This window comes from Leucoraja erinacea, chromosome 17, assembly GCF_028641065.1.
Source record: "Leucoraja erinacea ecotype New England chromosome 17, Leri_hhj_1, whole genome shotgun sequence".
Lineage (NCBI taxonomy): Eukaryota > Metazoa > Chordata > Chondrichthyes > Rajiformes > Rajidae > Leucoraja > Leucoraja erinaceus.
In genome coordinates, this window is record NC_073393.1 from 13,512,156 (window position 1) to 13,532,360 (window position 20,205).

General features: G+C 45.8%; 1 protein-coding gene across 1 annotated transcript in view; it reads left to right on the forward strand.

Annotated features, from left to right (window-relative positions):
* The first annotated feature begins 1,483 nt into the window (after nucleotides 1-1,483).
* The window catches only part of LOC129705150 (receptor-interacting serine/threonine-protein kinase 2-like), a 31,494-nt gene continuing 12,772 nt past the window's right edge, over nucleotides 1,484-20,205 (forward strand). Inside the window, exons 1-7 of the mRNA XM_055648586.1 lie at nucleotides 1,484-1,827; nucleotides 8,885-9,197; nucleotides 13,243-13,391; nucleotides 16,556-16,605; nucleotides 18,609-18,767; nucleotides 19,367-19,443; nucleotides 19,590-19,659. Of these exons, the coding sequence (XP_055504561.1) occupies nucleotides 1,610-1,827; nucleotides 8,885-9,197; nucleotides 13,243-13,391; nucleotides 16,556-16,605; nucleotides 18,609-18,767; nucleotides 19,367-19,443; nucleotides 19,590-19,659 (1,036 nt within the window). The 5' untranslated portion in view covers nucleotides 1,484-1,609. The remainder of the gene's footprint in view (nucleotides 1,828-8,884; nucleotides 9,198-13,242; nucleotides 13,392-16,555; nucleotides 16,606-18,608; nucleotides 18,768-19,366; nucleotides 19,444-19,589; nucleotides 19,660-20,205) is intronic.

The window sequence follows — 20,205 nt, forward strand, 5'->3', positions numbered from 1 at the left end:
CTAGAAATTTGTTCTGGGTTGATCTTCAAGTATTGGCTGCCAAAACATTGAGTGCATTAAATCACTTGACATCTACTAAACAAACAAAAAAATCCAGCTCTGGAGAAGGTATTGCTGCTGGAAGGAATGAAATCTAACAGTAATTTAACTACTGTAATCTTTATCGCATCTAGTACAGTGTAATGATCATTGGGGAAAGACACTGCCAGGGGCTTTCTCGATGGATGAAGAGCTACTTCCTGACTGGTTGATCAATCTGTTCTTGCATCAGTCACTGGCACTGCAGTTCAAAGTTCTTGGAGATGGAAAGGCAATTGATAGGAACGGGGCCATCCTTTCAGTTGACAATCATAGGAATTTGCTGCCATCTTGACTAATACAATTTGGCACAAGCCATCCTATCCATCTGATCCACAACCGAGCTAATGTTCTTGCACTGCTGTTAATTAACCATCCTATGCCTTTATCCATCTTGCTGTAATGGTCTACTCTGACTCCACTCCAGCAGAAAATGTGGAGACGGGCTATGGGAAGCTTTGGTATTATTTAACTTCAGGCATCGAGCTGCAGAAAACACAGGTCACTTCATACTTGGTAACAGCAGAGACTGTCATGACACAAATAGTGATAAAGGTGTATAGTATGCTTGCCTTGATTGGTCTGGCCATTTCTCTAACAGTCGTGTTACCATAATGCATTAAGACTTTGATTACCAGTACTCCACTACTGGAGTATTGTGTGCACCTGTTTACCCCATAATGCCAAGGATGTGGAGGCTTGGGGAAAGTATGCTGAAAATAATACCTGAATTAGGGGTCCTTAGTTGTATAAACCTTGAATTATTTTTTCTGGCGCCTCGGAAGCCGAGGAGTCCTGATATAAATATATGATTTGAGTGGCAGAGATTGGGTCGATGACTAGTACCTTTCTCCCCAGGGTGGAAATGCTGGACTGGAGGGCACAGCTTAAAGTGAGTGAAGTTTTAAAGATGACACTCCATGCTGGAGCAACTCAGCGGGACAGGCAGCATCTCCGGTGAGCAGGAATGGGTAATGTTTCCGGTGGACATCCTTCGGGCCTGTCTCACTGAGTTACTCCAGCATTTTGTCCAACTTCAGTGTAAACCAGCATCTGCAGTTCCTTCCTATACAAAGTTTAAAGATCTGTAGGGCAGGTTTTAGTTGGTGGTGGGTGCTATATCCGCTTCTTACTTCTCCAGTAGTGTGGTCCAGACATCCGTATTCGATTATTAACCGTTCAAATGTACAGCCCAGTGGATTGCTATTGAGAGACCTAGCAGGGGAAAAACCCCTCCCATCAACTACCTAATAATTCCACGTATTTCATCAACTCTCTTAATGTTTACGCACCTCCACTGATCAGCACAGTGTGGAGCAACACTGAGTTACTCCAGCACTTTGTGTCTATCGGCGAGGGGGGGAGGGGTCAAGTATTGACTGCAGACTTCAACCTGTCTTCGGTGCAGCAACTACCCTGGCTTTGCCGACGGCGACAGAAGCGTGTTCAATGTACAAGTGGCTGTTTTGCTGTGTTTCCGCTGGGGGGCGGGCAGGATTGCGGCGGCTCTCGGCAGTGGAGCGGCCGGAGAATGGAGGGCGAACGCGGGCCGGCACCGGCTCCAGGGCCGGGCAGATCCGCGGACGGCTCCAGCGACAACTCGGCTGCTCACTTCGCTTGCATCGACACTGGGGACTTGCAGGGGTGTTTGAAGATCGGAGTCGGAGGCTTCGGGGAAGTTTACCGAGCACAGCACCGAGTGTGGAGGATTCAGCTGGCGGTGAAGTTCGGCGTGAGGCAGAACGGGAGGTAAGAAGAATGGGCAACGTTTCAGGGTCGAGACCCTTCAGACCAGCATCTGCAGGTCCTTCCTGTATGAATGCAATCGGGGTTATGAAACCCTCACTCGAAGCAGGACGAATACTTGCAAACAAGTTCAGGGAAGAGTAACTTTTCAACCGTCCCATGGCTTGGTGGTTACTTCTACTTGTGCAGGAAGGAACTGCAGATGCCAGTTTACACCGAAGATGGACACAACATGCTGGTGTAACTCAACATCTCTAGAGAACAGGAATGGGCGACGTTTCGGGTCGGGGCGCCTTCTTTACTTGTTAGTTGACAACATGTCCAGGCGCTGTCTTCCGCTTTTTTCTCTGCTGTTCAGTGATTATGGAGTTTCCCGTCGTGCTGTGGATTTCCAGCATTTGCGAGGTTTCGTTTTTAATGTCGCTTCCCTGTTTTTGTTATGTTGAAAGTAGGAGGGTAAAACGGCCGGAGAACATCTACAGGGCACCTGGGACCCGAGTCAAAACTGGGCAAGGAGCAGACTGCAACTGCAGTTGAACAGCAGTCTGCACAGTTGGTGGAACCATGCAGCACAGAAGCAAGCCCTTCGACTCTCACAACTATCTCGCCCACACTTCTTCCCACCCTGCCGAATACCCCCGCTCAGTACTTCTGCACATCGGCTGGACCAAGTGCAGGCTCTGCGATCGTTCGCTGAACACCTCCACTCAGTCCGCCTTCTGCCTGATCTGATCTCCCGGTGGCTCAGCACTTTCACTCTCTTCCCATCTCCAATCTGACCTTGCTGTCTTCCATTGTCAGAGTGAGGCTAAACGCAAATTGGAGGAACAGCATCTCGGATTTTGCTTGGGCGGCTTGCAGGTTAGGGTTAATATTAATTTCTCTCACTTCAGGTAGACCTGGCATTTCCCTCTCTATCCCTCCCCCACCCAAGTCGCAATAGCTTCTCATTTTTTCACCCTACAAACAGCTTACAATGGCCTGTTTCCTATATCATCATTACTTTTTTGCATATCTTTCATACAATTGTTCTTTATCTCTCCACATCACTGTCTATCTCTCGTTTCCCTTATCCATAACCAGTCTGAGGAAGGGTCTCGACCTGAAATGTCACCCATTCCTTCTCTGCAGATATACTGCCTGGCCCGCTGAGTTACTCCAGCAGGGTGAGTTTAAACTAAAAAGTGCGTGGGGGGTGGGGGGGTTGTCAACAATATGGACAAGTATCTGTGCAGTTAACGGGAAAGAATGTTGGAAAGGTTACGTTTAAACTAAGGCAGCAAGGGGTGGGACCCGATGCAAGGAGACAGAGGGCCATAAAATGAGGACGGGAGCAAAGGGTAGAACGGAGATAAGGAAAAACTAACCTGAAAGCTTTGACTTAATGCGAGGAGCATTTGAAATAAGGTTACTGAATTAATGCGCAGTTAATAGTTAAGGGATATATAGTTGGAATTACGGAGATATGGCTCCAGGGTGACCAAGGCTGGGAGCTAAACATAAATATTCGATATTCAGGAAGGATAGACAGAAATGAAGAGGTGGGGTGGCATTGCTGGTTAAAGAGGAGATTAATGCAATAGCAAGGAGAGACTTTAGTTTGGATGCTGTAGAACTGAGAAATAGCCGAGGGCAGAAAACCCCTGTTGGAGTTGTATACAGGCCACCAAACAGCAGTAGGAAGGTTGAGAATAGCATCAAACAGGGAATTATGGATGCGTGTAGCAAAGGTGACTTTAGTCTACATAGATTGGGCCAACCAAATTGGTAACCGTCTGAGGAGGAGGTTTTCCAGGAATGTATACGGGGTGGGGTTTTGAACTAATGTGTAGGGGAACCGACCAGAGGTCAGGCTTCCTAGACTGGGTATTGTGTAAAGAAGAATTGTTTAAGAAGGAACTGCAGATGCTGGAAAATCGAAGGTACACAAAAATGCTGGAGAAACTCAGCGGGTGCAGCAGCATCTATGGAGCGAAGGAAATAGGTAATGTTTCGGGCCGAACCCTTCTTCAGACTGATGGGGGGGGGGGAGGAAAGGAGGAGGAGACAGCAAGGGCTAACAAAATTGGGAGAATTCAATGTTCATGCCCCCAGAATGCAGACTCCATAAGCGGAATATGAGGTGCTGTTCCTCCAATTTCCGGTGTTGCTCACTCTGGCCAGGAGACCCAGGACAGAGGTCGGATACCGAATGGTAGGGGGAGTTGAAGTGCTGATACACCGGGAGGTCAGGTTGTTTATCGCGGACCAAGCAGTGGTGTTCGGCGAAACGATCGCCCAGCCTCCGCTAGGTCACACCGAATGATTAGTTAGCGATCTTGTTGTACAAGGCCCCTTGGGCAACAGTGACCATAATATGGTGGAATTCAGCATTGGGATGGAGAGTGACACGGTTTAACTTGGGGACGAGGGTTCTGAACTTGAATAAAGGAGACTTTGAAGGTATGAGATGGGAATTGGCTGGGATAGACTGGCAAATTATACTTGAAGGGTTGACAGTGGAGCAGCAATAGCAAAGATTTAAAGACTGCATGAACAATCCCTGTCTGGTGAAAAAATAAAACTGGAAAGGCGGCTTAACCATGGCTGACGAGGGAAGTCAAGGATAGTGTCAAATCCAAGCAAGAGGCGTAGAAATTGGCCAGAAGAAGCGGCAAAGCAGAGGACTGGGAGAAATTTAGAACTTGACAGAGGTGAACAAATGGGTTAATTAACAGGGGGGAAAATAGAGCATAAAAGAAAGCTTGTGGGGAGTATAAACTGACTGTAGAAGTTTCTTTAGATATGTAAACAGCAAAAGATTATTAAAGACGAATGTATGTCCCTTACAATCCGAGACGGGTGAATTAATAATGGGAAATGGCAGAACAGTTAAATGAGTACTTTGGTTATGTCTTCACTAAGGAAGACCAACAACCTCCTGGAAATACTAGGGGACCGAGAATCTAGTGGGAGGGAGGAACTGAAAGAATCCACATTCGTCAGAAAATGGTGTTAGGTAAACTGTTGGGACTGAAGGCGGATAAGTCCCCAGGGCCTGATGGTCTGCATCCCAGAGTACTCGAGGAGGTGACCTGAGAAATTGTGGATTCATTGGTGATCATTTTCCAATGTTCTCTGGATTGGTTCCTGTGGACTGGAGGGTAGCCAATGTAGGCGCAGGCATAGGCCATTCGGCCCCTCAAGCCAGCACCAATATTCACAGTGATCATGGCTGATCATCATCCACAATCGGTACCCTGTTCCTGCCTTCTCCCCATATCCTTTGACTCCACATCTTTAAGAGCTCTATCCAATGCTCTTGAAAGCATCCAGACAATTGGCCGCCCCTGCAATCTGAGGCAGAGAATTCTGCAGATTCACAACCCTCTGTGTGAAAAAGTTTTTCCTCATCTCCGTTCTAAATGGCTTACCCCTTATTCGTAAACTGTGGCCCCGGTTGTGGACTTCCCCAACATCGGGAACGTGTTTCCTGCCTCTAGCGTGTCCAAACCCTTAATAAATCTTGTATCTTTCAATAAGATCCCCTCTCATCGTTTTAAATTCCAGAGTATACAAGCCCAGCCGCTCCATTCTCTCAACATACGACAGTCCCGCCTTCCCGGGAATTAACCTCGTGAACGTACGCTGCACTCCTTCAATAGCGAGAATGTCCTTCCACAAATCTGGAGACCAAAACTGCACACAATGCTCCAGGTGTGGTCTCACTAGGGCCCTGTACAACTGCAGAAGGGCCTCTTTGCTCCTATGCTCAAGTCCTCTTAATATGAATGCCTACATGCCATAAGCTTTTCTCACTGCCTGCTGTACCTGCATGCTTACTTTCCGTGACTGATGAACAAGGACCCCCGGATTTCATTGTAATTTCCATTTTTTCCAACTTGACACCATTCAGATAATAATCTGCCTTCCTGTTATTGCCACCAAAGTGGATAACATCTCATTTATCCACGTTAAGCTGCATGTGCCATGCATCTGCCCACTCACCAAACCTGTCCAAGTCACCCTGCATCCTCATAGCACCCTCCTCACAGTTCACACTGCCACCCAGCTTTGTGTCATCTGCAAATTTGCTAATGTTACTTTTAATCCTTTTATCTAAATCATTAATGTATATTGTAAATAGCTGCGGTCCCAGCACCCTGCCTTGCAGTACCCCACTAGTCACTGCCTGCCATTCTGAAAGGGACCCGTTAATCCCTGCTCTTTGTTTCCTGTCTACCAACCAATTTTCTATCCATGTCGGTACCCTTCCCCCAATACCATGTGCTCCAATTTTGCCCACTAATCTCCTGTGTGGGACCTTATCAAATGCTTTCTGAAAGTCTAGGTGCACTACATCTACTGGCTCTCCCTTGTCCATTTTCCTAGTTACATACTTTAAAAAAAATTCCAGAAGATTAGTCCAGCATGATTTCACCTTCGTAAATCCATGCTGACTTGGACCAATCCTGTTGCTTATAGGAATTGTAGACCAGTTAGCCTTGCATCGGTAGTGGGGAAGATGCTGGAGTCGATTATTAAAGATGTTATAGCAGCGCATTTGGAAAGCAGTGATGGGGTCAGTCAAAGTCAGCATGGATTTAGGAGGGGGAAATTATGCCTGACTAATCTTTTGGAATTTTTGAGGATGTAAAAAGTAGAATGGATAAAGGATAGCCAGTGGATGTGGTAAGATAAGATAAGATACATTTATTGTCATTTGGACCCCTTGAGGTCCAAACGTAATGCCGTTTCTGCAGCCATACATACAAACACATAGACCCAAGACACAACATAATTTACATAAACATCCATCACATCGCTGTGATGGAAGGCCGAATAAACTTATCTCTCCACTGCACTCTTCCCCCCCCCCGATGTCAGAGTCAAAGTCAAAGCCCCCGGCTGGCGATGGCGATTGTCCCGCAGCCATTAAAGCCACGCCGGGTGGTGCGAGGTCGCACACCGGGTCTTGGTGTTAGAGCCCCCGGCGTGCGCTCGCAGAGTCCCACGGCCATTCCAAGCTGCGCGGGGCGGTGATGTTAGGCCCCGCTCCAGGAGCTCTTCAACCCCGCAACTCGGGCGGGGGAAGTCGCCGTTGCGAGAGCCCTGAAAAGCAGTCTCCCTCCAGGGACCCGCGGGCTCCCGGTGCCGCCGTCCACCGACCTGTCGTTGGAGCCTCCGACTCTTCGGTCGGGCCGCAGCAGTGCTCCTCCACCCGCTCCGGACTCGGCCAGCCCCGCGATGGTGACGGTGAGTCGTAGCACCAGAGTCCCAGGCTTCTTCCTGTTGTAGGCCGCTCCTCGTTGCGGCCCCAACGACAACGGAAACCCGACGAGAAAAGGTCGGGTCTCCAGTGCAGGGAGTGGTGTGTCTGGACTTCCAAAAAGCCTTTGACAATGTCCCACAAGAGATTAGTGTGCAAAGCTGGAGCACATGGCATTGGGGGTAGGGTATTGACTGATGGAGAACTGGTTGGCAGGCAGGAAGCAAAGAGTAGGAATAAACAGGTCCTTTTCAGAATGGCAGGCAGTGACTTGTGGGGTGAAGCAAGGCTTGGTGCTGGGAACCCAGTTGTTTACAATATATTTAGACGAGGGAATTAAATGTGATATCTCTAAGTTTGCGGGTGACACAAAGTTGGGTGGCAGAGTGAGCTGTGAGGAGGATGCTAGGTGAGAGGGGAGGTGCAATGAGACCTGGGTGTGCTTCTACATCAGTCACCGAAAGTAAGCATGGCGGTACAGTAGGCAGTGAAGAAAACCAATGGCATGTTGGTCTTCATTGCAATAGGATTTGAATTTGGAGGCAAGGAGGTCCTCCTGCAGTTGTACAGGACCCTGGTGAGACTGCACCAGGAGTATTGTGTGCAATTTTGGTCTCCTAATGTGAGGAAGGACATTATTGCTATTAAGGGAATGCAGTGTCAGTTCACCAGGTTAATTCCTGGGATGGCGGGACTGACTTGTGATGAAAGAATGGGTCGACTGGGCTTTTATTCGCTGGAATTCAGAAGGATGCGAGAGGATCTTGTAGAAACGTATGTAATTCTTAGAGGATTGGACAGGGTAGATGCAGAAAAAAACGTTCCCGATGTTGGGGGTGTCCAGAACCAGGGGCCATAGTTTAAGAGTAAGGGGTAGGCCATTTAGGACTAAAGTGAGGAAAAGATTTTTCATCCAGAGAGTTGTGAATCTGGAATTCTCTGTCACAGAAGACAGTGGAGGCCAATTTGCTGGATGTTTTCAAGAGGGTGTTAGATTTAGCTCTTGGGGTTAAGGGATATGGGGGGAAAACCCAGAACGTATTTTAGATGATCAGCCATGATCATATTGAATGACAGTGCTGGCTCGAAGGGCTGAATGGCCTACTCCTGCACCTATTTTCTATGTTTTTGTGTCTATCTTTGGTTTAATCAGCATCTGCAGTTCCTTTCTACACCCTTCGACCCACCCCTGGCCAACAATAACCCATCCATTTACCAGCGGTTGGTCCAGATCGGTCTAAACCTTGATTCAAGTGCTGGTCTGGATACTTAAACATGAGTAACTACCTTCTCCAGTATATTGCTGAGTTCAAACACCCTCTGACAAAAATTGCACTTCAAATCCACTCTCTTGTTCCTCCCAACTCCTCTAAATCACCCATGCCATGACTTGTGCGTCACTTGTTTTAAACGGAGAACAAATTAAATAAATACTTTACTCTGTAACTAGTTGTCACCGGCAAATATGCAGCTGCCAAACCATTGAATCACTGTTAAACCACAAAGTACTTGTGCAACATTGTATTCCACTCGGATTACTCCATTCTAGCCGTGATTTCAGATTTCTCCATTTTATGTTATAGTTTTATTCACAAGCACAAGAAGTTAAAGGTAATGAAGGCAAGGAGAGATAAGGGAGATTGAAAATAAGGTTAAAGTAATTACAGAGTCGTAGTCGCAGCGTGAAAACGGGCTCTTCAGCCCAACTTGCCCACTCTGGCCAATTTGTCCCATCTGCACCAGTCCTGCCTGCATTTGGCCTATATGTCGATTAGTTGCATTAGTGTGACATCTCTTTGTTTACCAATACAGTGATGAGCATGAACTGTTGGAAGAAGCAAGAAAGTTGCACAAGGCACAATTTGAGTACATTCTCCGCTTGTATGGAATTACAAAATTCCACCCGATAACTGGAACCAAATCGCTGGGACTGGTAACTGCATACGTGGAGAATGGATCACTGGAAAAACTCATTCACCACCATGACGTCCGTTTGCCTCTTCGACTGCGCTTTGTGTACGAGATTGCTTTGGGAATGAACTTCCTACATAACCTTAGCCCAGCTCTCTATCACCATGACTTAAAGCCTGCTAATATTCTACTAGATAAGGACTATCACATTAAGGTAAGTTAAAGTGCATGAACTATTCTTACAAGCCTTTAATATTGTTACATTTCCCAATACAGGACAATGACATTCTTACTTGCAGCAGCACAAGTATGTAACCATGGTACTTGGAAGACACCACCTTAAACAACAAAAAGTTCAATAATTAAAAAAACAATACATAACAAAAACAAAGCCCTGAGTCCCTCGTGCAATCAAGACAGTTCGGCGTTTCGTTGGGGTTCATTGTGCTCAATGTCTGATTGTTGTTGGGAAGAAGCTGATCCTGAACCTGGATGTTAGATTTTGAGATCCTATACCTCCTTCCCGATGGCAGGAGTGAAATGAGAGTGGCCAGGGTGGTGTGGGTCCTTGATGTTGGCAACCCTTTTGAGGCAACACCTCTGTAAATGCTTTTGATGGTGGGGCGGTCAGTGCACGTGACGGACCAAAAAATATGACCCAAATCTTGCCATCACAGTAGATCAGTGCTTGTACTCGCAATACCCTGTACAACGGCAGTAGAACCTCCCTGCTCCTATACTCAAATCCTTTTGCTATGAAAGCTAACATACCATTCGCTTTCTTCACTGCCTGCTGCACCTGCATGCCTACGTTCAATGACTGGTGTACCATGACACCCAGGTCTCGCCGCATCTCCCCTTTTCCTAATCGGCCACCATTTAGATAATAGTCTGCTTTCCTGTTTTGCCACCAAAGTGGATAACCTCACATTTATCCACATTATACTGCATCTGCCATGCATTTACCCACTCACCCAGCCTATCCAAGTCGCGTTGCAGCCTCCTAGCATCCTCACAGCAAACACTGCCCCCCCAGCTTCGTGTCATCCGCAAACCTGGAGAGGTTGCATCCAATTCAATAGGGCAAGGAAAGTTGGCAAAAAGCTGTGGTGAGACAAATCCAAGCAGCAACTACCAACATGGTTATCTGAACACAAAGCAAACAAGCATCCGCAAGAGATGCAACACTTGTCCCTTTACCTCCCCCCTCGACTCCGTTCAAGGACCCAAGCAATCGTTCCAGGTGCGACAGAGGTTTACCTGCATCTCTTCCAACCTCATCTATTGCGTCCGCTGCTCTAGATGTCAGCAGATCTATATCGGCGAGACCAAGCGGAGGTTGGGCGATCGTTTCGCCGAACACCTCCGCTCGGTCCGCAATAACCAAGCTGACCTCCCGGTGGCTCAGCACTTTAACTCCCCCTCCCACTCCGCCTCTGACCTCTCTGTCCTGGGTCTCCTCCATGGCCACAGCGAGCAGCACCGGAAATTGGAGGAACAGCACCTCATATTCCGTTTGGGGAGTCTGCACCCCGGGGGCATGAACATCGAATTCTCCCAATTTTGTTAGTCCTTGCTGTCTCCTCCCCTTCCTCAGCCCCCCTGCTGTCTCCTCCCATCCCCCAGCCTTCTGGCTACTCCTCCTTTTCCCTTTCTTGTCCCCACCCACCCCCGCCCCCGATCAGTCTGAAGAAGGGTTTTGGCCCGAAACGTTGCCTATTTCCTTCGCTCCATAGATGCTGCTGCACCCGCTGAGTTTCTCCAGCTTTTTTGTGTAACCTGAGGAGCAATCAAAATGGGTAGGAAGGAATTGCGGAAGCTGTTGTACGCAAACTGCTGGAGTAACTCAATGTGTCGGACAGCATCTCTGGAGAAAAGGAATACATGATGTTTCAGGACGAGACCCTTCAGACTCTCTGGAGAGCAGGAGGAATCTGAGGGGGTGCAGTGAGAGGGTGTGTTGCAGAACTTCCATCAGAGGGGAACTTCAAAGTAGGCATATCTTGAGATATCGCAGTGGAGCAGCCAATGTGTAGGAAGGAACTGCAGATGCTAGTTTACACCGAAAATAGACGCAATGCTGGAGTAACTCAGCAGGTCAGGCAGCATCTCTGGAGAAAACCTTCTTCAGACTCTTCAGTTACTCTAGTATTTTGTGTCTATATTGGCAGTAGTCATCCTGTTCCTGCCAAATTTAACACTTAACAGCTGAGTGGCCTCTGAGAAACACAGACAGAAAACCTAAAATAAAAACAGAAAATCCTGGTAGTGTTAGTTGGGTATTTTTATATGAAGTACTGAGGAGATTTGGTCTCAATGAAGATGCAATTCAGAGTATTAAAACAATATATCAGGAGCCTACAGCTAGGATTAAGGTAAATGGAAACCTATCAAAAAGGATCCAGTTAGAGAGGGACACAAGACAAGGATGCTGTCTTTCTCCTACTCTTTGTTTTGTATATTGAACCCTTAGCACAAGCAATAAGGCGGAGAGAAGACCTGCAGGGGGTCAAAATAGGAGGGGGGGGAGAACATATCATTGGTCTTTTTGCTGATGTCATTATTTTTATTGAATGACCAGATATATCTCCCAAATCTAATTAACCTATTTGAAACATATGGATACTACTCGGGATATAAACTGAATATAACAAACACACATTCTTTCATTCAATTATTCTCCATCCCAACAAATCAGAGTCGCATATAATCTGAAATGGAACTCTAAAACGATGCAGTATCTTGGTGTAACTATAACCAAAACACTTTCCAACATGTTTGAAACTAATTATAACAAAATTGAAGAAAACATCAAAAAGGATGTTGAAAGGCGGTTCACTCTTCCTCTAGACTTCGGTGCCAGAATACAAATGGTAAAAATGAATATCCTACCTAAACTACTATATTTATTCCAATCTCTCCCAATTAATGTTCCCCGAGACAAATTCATAGCCTGGGGTAAGATGATCTCTAGATTCATTTGGAATAGCAAAAAACCAAGAATAAAACTTACAACACTTCAACTGCTGGAATGGCTTTACCAAATCTGATGAAATACTTTTATGCAACTCAACTCAGACCTCTGGCTTATTGGTGTAGACCTGATTATGGAAAGAAATGGAAAGAGAGATACAGGGTTACCAGACCCAGATTTTGGTGTGAGACAAATATCTGAGAGGGGCTTTGAGATGTGCTATGGATCCAATAGTAGCATTTATGTTAGAAATATGGAATGTTATAGTGGAAAAATACAAATTAAAAAGAAGGGTTCATGCATTGAAGTGGTTCGCGTATGATTCAAGGTTCAAACAATGGGCACAAAAAGGCATAACGCAATGTTATGAGCTTCCAAGATTTAAAGTCAACGTATGGTCTCAAAAACAAAGACTTTTTTAGATACTTGCAATTAAGGGACTACTTTACAAAAGAGATGAGGCCAGAACTAGATGAAACTTCAAATAATGTGATCAAGGTGATTGTGGATGCATACAAACAGAAGGGGTCTCGGGTCATCTCTGCTTTCTACCAAGCTCTGGTGGGAAGCGGGGGAGAATCAATGCTCTACATAAAAACAAAATGGGAAGCAGAATTAAAAATTGAAATAACAGAAGAAGAAGAATGGTATCAAACGTGTGAAACACAATGCACATCCACGAGCTCACTAGTATGGAGAGAATTTTGCTGGAAGAATCTAACTCGCTTTTTTGTAACACCCAAAATAAAAAGCAGAAACCTTAGTGTCCAACAACACTGTTGGAGGCTGTGCTGGAGTACGGAGGCAGACCACTCGCATGTTTTCTGGAACTGTGTAGAGATAATGCCATACTGGGAAAATGTTAACGCAGTTGTTAAAAATATCTTGGGTTATAAAATCCCAAATACCTGCCCTGTGATGTATCTGGGGCACATTAAAGATATTGTAAAGATAGAAGATACATATTTGATTAAAGTTTTGCTTGTAGCAAGTAAGAAGGCCATTACCAGGCAGTGGCTTAATGGAAAAAAGTCCAAAACAGGAACAGGAACTTAATTGAGTTCAGACTCAGTGCTGTCAAACATTCATTATATGTTAACCCACTCATTCCTGGGATCATTCTTGTAAACCTCCTCTGGATCCTCTCCAACGCCAGCACATCTTTCCTCGGATATGGGCCCAAAACTGCTCGCAATGCTCCAAATGTGGTTTGTCCAGTGCCTTGTAAAGCCTCGGTCCAAGAAACATCCCATTCTTGTCTTGCAACATCCTTTTTCTTCTCCAGATCTGTGATTTTGGTCTGGCAAAATGGCGGAAATTAACAAGTGAATACACCAATGATTCCTGCAAAAACAATGGCACCCTTAGTTACATGCCACCTGAATGCTTGGACAACATCAATACCAAGAAAGACAAAAAGTTTGATGTGTACAGGTGAGTGAGTGAAGTTTCTAAATGGCAGTGTTGTCCCATGTGCCTGGAACTTGTATTCAACACCCACCTCAAACCTTTTTTGACTAATGATCATTTTTTTTATTTAAGTAATTTGGAAATGCTAATGTAATCTATTATTTTAAATCCTTTGAGGACATTCTGGCTGTCAGCTTTGTTTAGTTTAGAGATACAGCACGGGAATAGGCCCTCTGGCCCACTGAGTCTGACAACCGCCTATTCCGGTAGGCGGCGCGGCTCTGGCCAGCAGCGGCCTCTGCAGCCTGTCCGCGTTTTTGTTACTTTTTGTCTGTGTTTCTGTGTAGTTTTTGTTATTTTATGTTGGGGTGTGTGTGTGGGGGGGGGAAACTTTTGAATCTCTCCCTGCACTGGAGACCCGACCTTTTCTCGTCGGGTCTCAGGTGTCGTTGAGGCCGCAACGAGGAGCAGCCTCCAACGGGAAGAAGCCGGGGACTCTGGTGCCGACTCACCGTTGCCGTCGCGGAGCTGGCCGAGACCGGAGCGGGTGGAGCGGTGGAGGAGCGCTGCCGCTGCTGCTGCTGCCGATGCTGCTGCTGAGTCGGAGGCTGCTACTGCGGGTCTGCGGACGGCTCGGACGACCCCGCGCGGCTCCCTGGAGGGAGACCGCTTTTCGGGCTGCTGCAACGGCGAATTCTCCTGCCCGTGTTGCGGGGTCGAAGAGCTACTGGAGCGGGGCCTAACACCATTGCCCCGCGCGGCTGGAACGGCTGCGGGACTTTGCGAGCGCACACCGGGGGCTCCAACATCAAGACCCGGTGTGCGACCTCGCACCACCCGGCGTGGCTTCAATGGCCGCGGGACAATCGCCATCGCCAGCCGGGGGCTTTGACTTTGACTGTGACATCGGGGGGGGGGGAAGAGTGCAGTGGAGAGATAAGTTTTTTTGGCCTTCCATCACAGTTATGTGATGGATGTTTATGTTAAATGTAATTATGTTGTGTCTAGGGTCTATTTGTGTGTAATGTATGGCTGCAGAAACGACAATTAAATTGACTCTTGACTCTTGACTCTCTTAACCAGTAATCCCCACACACTAACAGTATCCTACAAGCACTAGAGATACTGTCTTGCAGCGCCAGAGACCCTGGTTCGATCTGACTACGGGTGCTGTCTGTATGGAGGTTCTCTGTTCTCCCCATGACCATGTGGGTTTTCCCTGTGTGCTCTGGTTTCACCCCACACTCCAAATATGTACAGGTTTGTAGGTTAATTGGCTTGGCACAGATAGTAAATTGTCCCTGGAGTGTAGGATAATGCTAGTGTACTGGGATCGCTGGTCAGCACAGACTCAGGTACATGGATAGGATGGGTTTAGAGGGATATGGGCCAAATGTAGGCAGGTGGAACTAGTGTAAATGGGGCACATTGGTTGTTGTGGGCAAGTTGGGATGATGGGCCTGTTTCCACACTATGAATTTATGACTCCATGACAATTTATGCTTAAACTGCCTGACATATCCTGACATACACATTTATCTCCTGGATATACGACTACCTGACGGGTCGACCACAGTTTGTCAAGCTGGGGGACAGTGTCTCTGGCACAGTGGTGTGCAATGTTGGAGCCCCACAGGGAACGGTTCTGGCCCAGTTCCTCTTCACCCTGTATACAGCAGACTTTAACTATAAGTCTGACACATGCCACGTACAGAAATATTCAGATGATACAGCGATTGTGGCGTGTGTAAGGAACGGGCAGGAGGAGAAATACAGGAACTTGACCAGTTCCTTTTGTGCCTGGAGTGAAGAGAACTGTCTCATCCTGAACACAACTAAGGCTAAAGAGATGGTGGTTAACTTTGGCAGGTCCAAGCTCCCCCTTCAGCCGGTCAACGCTGCTGGGGCTGACATTGAGGTGGTGCAGACATATAAATACCTTGGAGTGCACCTTGATAACAAACTGGACTGGTCTGTCAACTCTGACTCCCTCTACAAAAAAGGCCAGAGCAGACTCTTTTTCCTCCGAAGGCTCAAATCCTTCAATGTGTGTAATGACATGCGGCACATGTTTTACAACACTGTGGTTGCAAGTGTTATTTTCTACGCTGTTGTCTGCTGGGGCAGCAGCATTAGTGCAAAAAACAATAAGAAGCTGGTCAAACTGGTTAAACGAGCTAGCTCAGTGCTGGAGGGGAGAGTAGACTCTGGGATGGATGTGCTTGAGAGGCGTATGAGGCACAAGGTGCAGGTCATCCTGAAAAACCCCAGGCATCCCCTCCATGTAATTCTGGAGAGTCAAAAGAGCAACAACCGGCTCCTCTCCCTGCCCTGTAGAACGGAGCGGTTCAGGAGATCCTTCACCCCTGCAGCCATTAGATTTTATAATTCGGACCGCTAGGCTGTAGGGGGATGCATTCTTGCAATTTTTAATTTTTAATTGTTAATTATTGGTCTTTTTAAGTATTTATTGCTCTCGGGTAGTGTCCGCAGTGTATTCTATGTATTTTCTGTCTGCGTTTGTTTTGAATCTGTGGGTTTGTTGGTTGGGGGCTTCTGGACATCTGAATTTCCCTGAGGGGATCAATAAAGTATTTATTATTATATTGTCTCGTAGCCAGGAAGTGATGCAACTCTCCTTTGAAGCTTTGTGGAGTCACAGCAAGAGTCCCCAAGTTCCACTTTCCCTTCACGTATAGCCCTTCCCTACCAAGGATTATGAACCTTGCCCTCACACATTTTATCGGTGAAAGCTTAACATTAATCTTTATTGCACGTGTCAAATCCTTGCCCTTGTGTAAACAAGTTCCTATTTTCTCAATGTAATGTGAGTTTTTAATTGTTGATCGATTGATGTTCTAGTTGAAGTTATTATCCTGATGCAAGATGTTTTATTGTTGTTGATGACCGTGGTATCTGGCAAAGATCAAGTTGGAATTGATTGACCGATACCGCATGGAGACGGGCCTTTTGTCCACTGTGTTCACATAGAACTAGTGAGAGCAGGTGATCGATGTTCAATGTTATCCCACTTTCACTTCTAATCCCTGCACACTTGGGGCAATTTAGAGGCAATTTCCCTGTTAAGCTCTTAGCTTTCAGTCAGACCTTTAATGGAGTCGTGTTGCTTGTCTTGAAACTGATCACGACAATAATGTTTTTATCATTTTCTGTTTATAATCTCATAGCTATGGAATTGTTATCTGGGAGATACTGACTTGCCAAGAACCTTATAAACGTAAGTACAGCTGTAACTGTATTATATTAAATAAAAGTAGGAAGTGCTGGAAAGACTCGGCAGGTCAGGCAGCAACTATGGAAAGAGAAAGATAATATTAAAGCACAAAGACCCTTCAGCAAAACTATTTTCCAGAAACTTTTATTCCTTCAAGTTTGGGCGGCATAGTTGTGCAGCGGTAGCTGCCTTACAGTGCCAGGGTCCCTGGTTCGATCCTGACCACGGTTGGTGTCTGTATGGAGTTTGCACGTTCTCCCCACGATTGCATGGGTTTTCCCTGGGTGCTCCGGTTTCTTCCCACACTCCAAAGGCATACAGGTTTGTAGGTTAATTGGCTTTGGTAAAAAAATTTAATTGTCCCTAGTACGCAGTGTGGGGCCGCTGGTCAGGGCGGAAGGGCGGAAGGGCCTGTTTCCATGCTGTATCTCTAAATGTTAGTTTTCTGGACTATTGCATGCTATTCCCACGTATACTCCAACACTTTTATTTTACTCTTTGGCTTGGGATTTTAAAAGAGTGCAATAAGAATCCTGGTGAACATCAGCTCGTATGTTTCACCATATCTTCTGTTTCATACTCCAAACCCAACTTCTGCCCACCATGTATATTCCAGCCCTGGCTGTATACCCCTCTCACCCTCTGGACACCTAACTCACACTTGGACTCATTATTGAGTCAGCTGCCTGAACTTTGCGATTCCTGACAGTTGGATCTTGGATTTTTTTTAGATTTCCTGTGTTATCTAGTCTGAAGGTACATAAATGCTCAGTAGACACAATGCTGTAGTAACTCAGCGGGTGAGGCAGCATCTCTGGACCGAAGGAGTGGGCGACGTTTCGGCGGCAGAGGACACTGTGGCTACTCTGCAATGGTTTTTTTATTTTTTTTTATTTTTTTTTTTTTATTAGAAGTACAGTAAATTACAATACTACACAACACATATCTTAATACATTTTTTGTACCGCTTCATTTTTTTTTGAGCTTTAAGAAAAAGATAGAAGTAAAGAAAGTAAAGAAAGTGCGCAAGAGTCGTGAAGTGCAAGAGTGTTGGGAAAAGAAAGCCCCTTAGAAAAGAAGTTAGAGAAGGAAGTAAAGTGAGAAAGTAGACCCTAGAAAAGAAAGAAAAAGAAAATAGGAACAATCGCTCTATTATAACATTAAACTCCGCAGAAAGGGGACTACCAACCTAGTCTGTTTTTGTTGTTTTACCTCCCGTTACCAGGTCCTGATTTTATTTATTTATTTATTTAAATTACTATTGCACCTCATACTTGTAATAGGTCCAGAAACATAGACCACGTCTTTTGGAATTGGTCTGCTTTACCTGCTAAGAGGAATCTCATCTCTTCCAGATGTAATGTTTCAAACATATTTGATATCCACATTTTTATTGTTGGTGTGGGCGCATTTTTCCAGAATTTAAGTATAAGCTTTTTTCCCATTATTAGCCCGTAATTAAATAAATTCTTCTGAAACACGTTTAGTTCAGGGTTACCTTCCGATATTCCGAAGATAATCCATTCTGGTTTTGGTACCAGTTTTATTTTGATTAATTTTGAAAAAATATCAAAAATTTCATACCAGAATTTTGGGATTTTTGTACAAAAAACAAAAGAGTGCGCTATGGTAGCTTCTTGACACAGGCATTTATCACAGATTGGTGAAACATTAGGGAAGATTTTATTTAATTTAGTTTTTGAATAATATAATCTATGTAATGTTTTGAATTGGATGAGCGTACTCTGCAATGTTGCCAGGACAACGGACCTTCATGGTCAGATCAAGATCCCTGTTCAAACAACTGGAAATTGACAATGGTGCCAAACCGGCAACTCTGTATACTGATTCGGCGACTGTTGTACACTTGTGTTATATCCGAGATGCTAATCTAATATGAAACTAACTGCTTATGTATAGTGATACTTGTACTGAACTGTATACAAAATTTCACTGTGCCTCAGTACATATCACAAACAAAGTACCATGCCATTTATCATCCTCAGATGCGCTACATTCTGAGCACATAAAAGTGTGCGTAAGCAATGGAGACAGACCTGACCTGGATGAAATCCCCCCAAAATTTCTGGAACCCTGTAAAACTCTCATTAACCTGATGAAACGATGTTGGGCTCAAAATCCACAAGATCGTCCTCCCTTTTCAAGTATGTTTCAACCAACAATGTGTGACTGCGAGGGTCTGTGGGCAATGATACTTTTACAGGTCACCGCTCCCCTTGTCATTATTGTCCACAGATGCACCTTCCAATATCATTAACACTTAACACCATCCATAGAGTTTGATCCCATTAAGCTAATAGAGCCATTGAATCATTTTGAGTTTGTAGAGAAAGCTGGTGTAATTCAGCGGGTCAAGCAGCATCTCTGGGGAAAATAAATGGGTGACGTTTTGGGTCGAGACCCTTCTGCAGACTGGGAGTCGGTGGAGAGGGAAAGTAGAGGTATGAAAAGGTTCAAAAAAAGCTCAGGTTTAGAACAGTTTTGTTCGTAACCTTTTTATACCTCTAGCTGGTGGCAGTCAGGGGTGAGTGGGGAATGACCTAGGGGTAGTGAAGGTCGGATGGTTTGGGTGGGAATGGCCTGGGGACTGGCAGTCAGACTGTTTAGGTGGGAATGACCTGGGGAGTGGCCGTCGGAGGGAGTAAGTGGGGGTAAAATGAGATGGGAGCAAAGAGGGAATCTGTTTCCTTGGGATGTTGTGTAAAAAATGACTGTGTTCATTGTCCCTTATCTTTCATCACAGGTTGTGTTAATGAGCTTGAACCAGAACAGAGGAACCAGCAGGAGCTTCAACAGGCCGTGCAGAGCCTGACTCAACAGGTACGGACTCCCAGAGAACTGCTCTGGCAAATGGCCGGTTCCCGTCTTGCTATTTCTACAGATTCTAGCCAACTAAGGAGGATGGTAGTGAGGTACACTATTGCGTCATTTGTTTTCTGATCCTGGATTTATTTTCTGTGCAACAGTCCAATGATGTGGTCGTGGACTCTGCGCCTGGCAGCGGAGGAGACATGGGGAGTTGTGGAACACTTTGTGGTAACTATGATCCGATGCTCTTTTTTTCTAAACTTTCAGAGGGACAGCATAATTCTTGTTCTAATTTGGAGCTTGTTCACGTGCTTTGTTGTAAAGTCCATGTTTTTAATGTAATTCTGCTTTCCCCCTCCTCCCACTTGTGCCCCAGGGCTGAGGAAACCCTCAGATTTCCACTGGTGCTCCATTGAGTGCAGTGCTCAGTACAGCCAGAAGAGGGAGTGAGCTCAGCTTGAAAGATGACCCCTGTTTACGAAAGAACTGCAGATGCTGGAAATCGAAGCTACACAATGCTGGAGAAACTCAGCGGGTGCAGCAGCATCTATGGAGCAAAGGAAACGGGCAACGTTTCGGGCCAAAACCCTTCTTCAGACTGATGGGTTTCAGCCCGAAACGTTGCCTATTTCCTTCGCTCCATAGATGCTGCTGCACCCGCTGAGTTCCTCCAGCATTTTTGTGTACCTTTGAACGATGACCCACTCCCTACACGTGCCTATGGTCGTTTAGCTATGGCTAGAGGCTAGTGTCAGAGACCCAGGTTCAATCTTG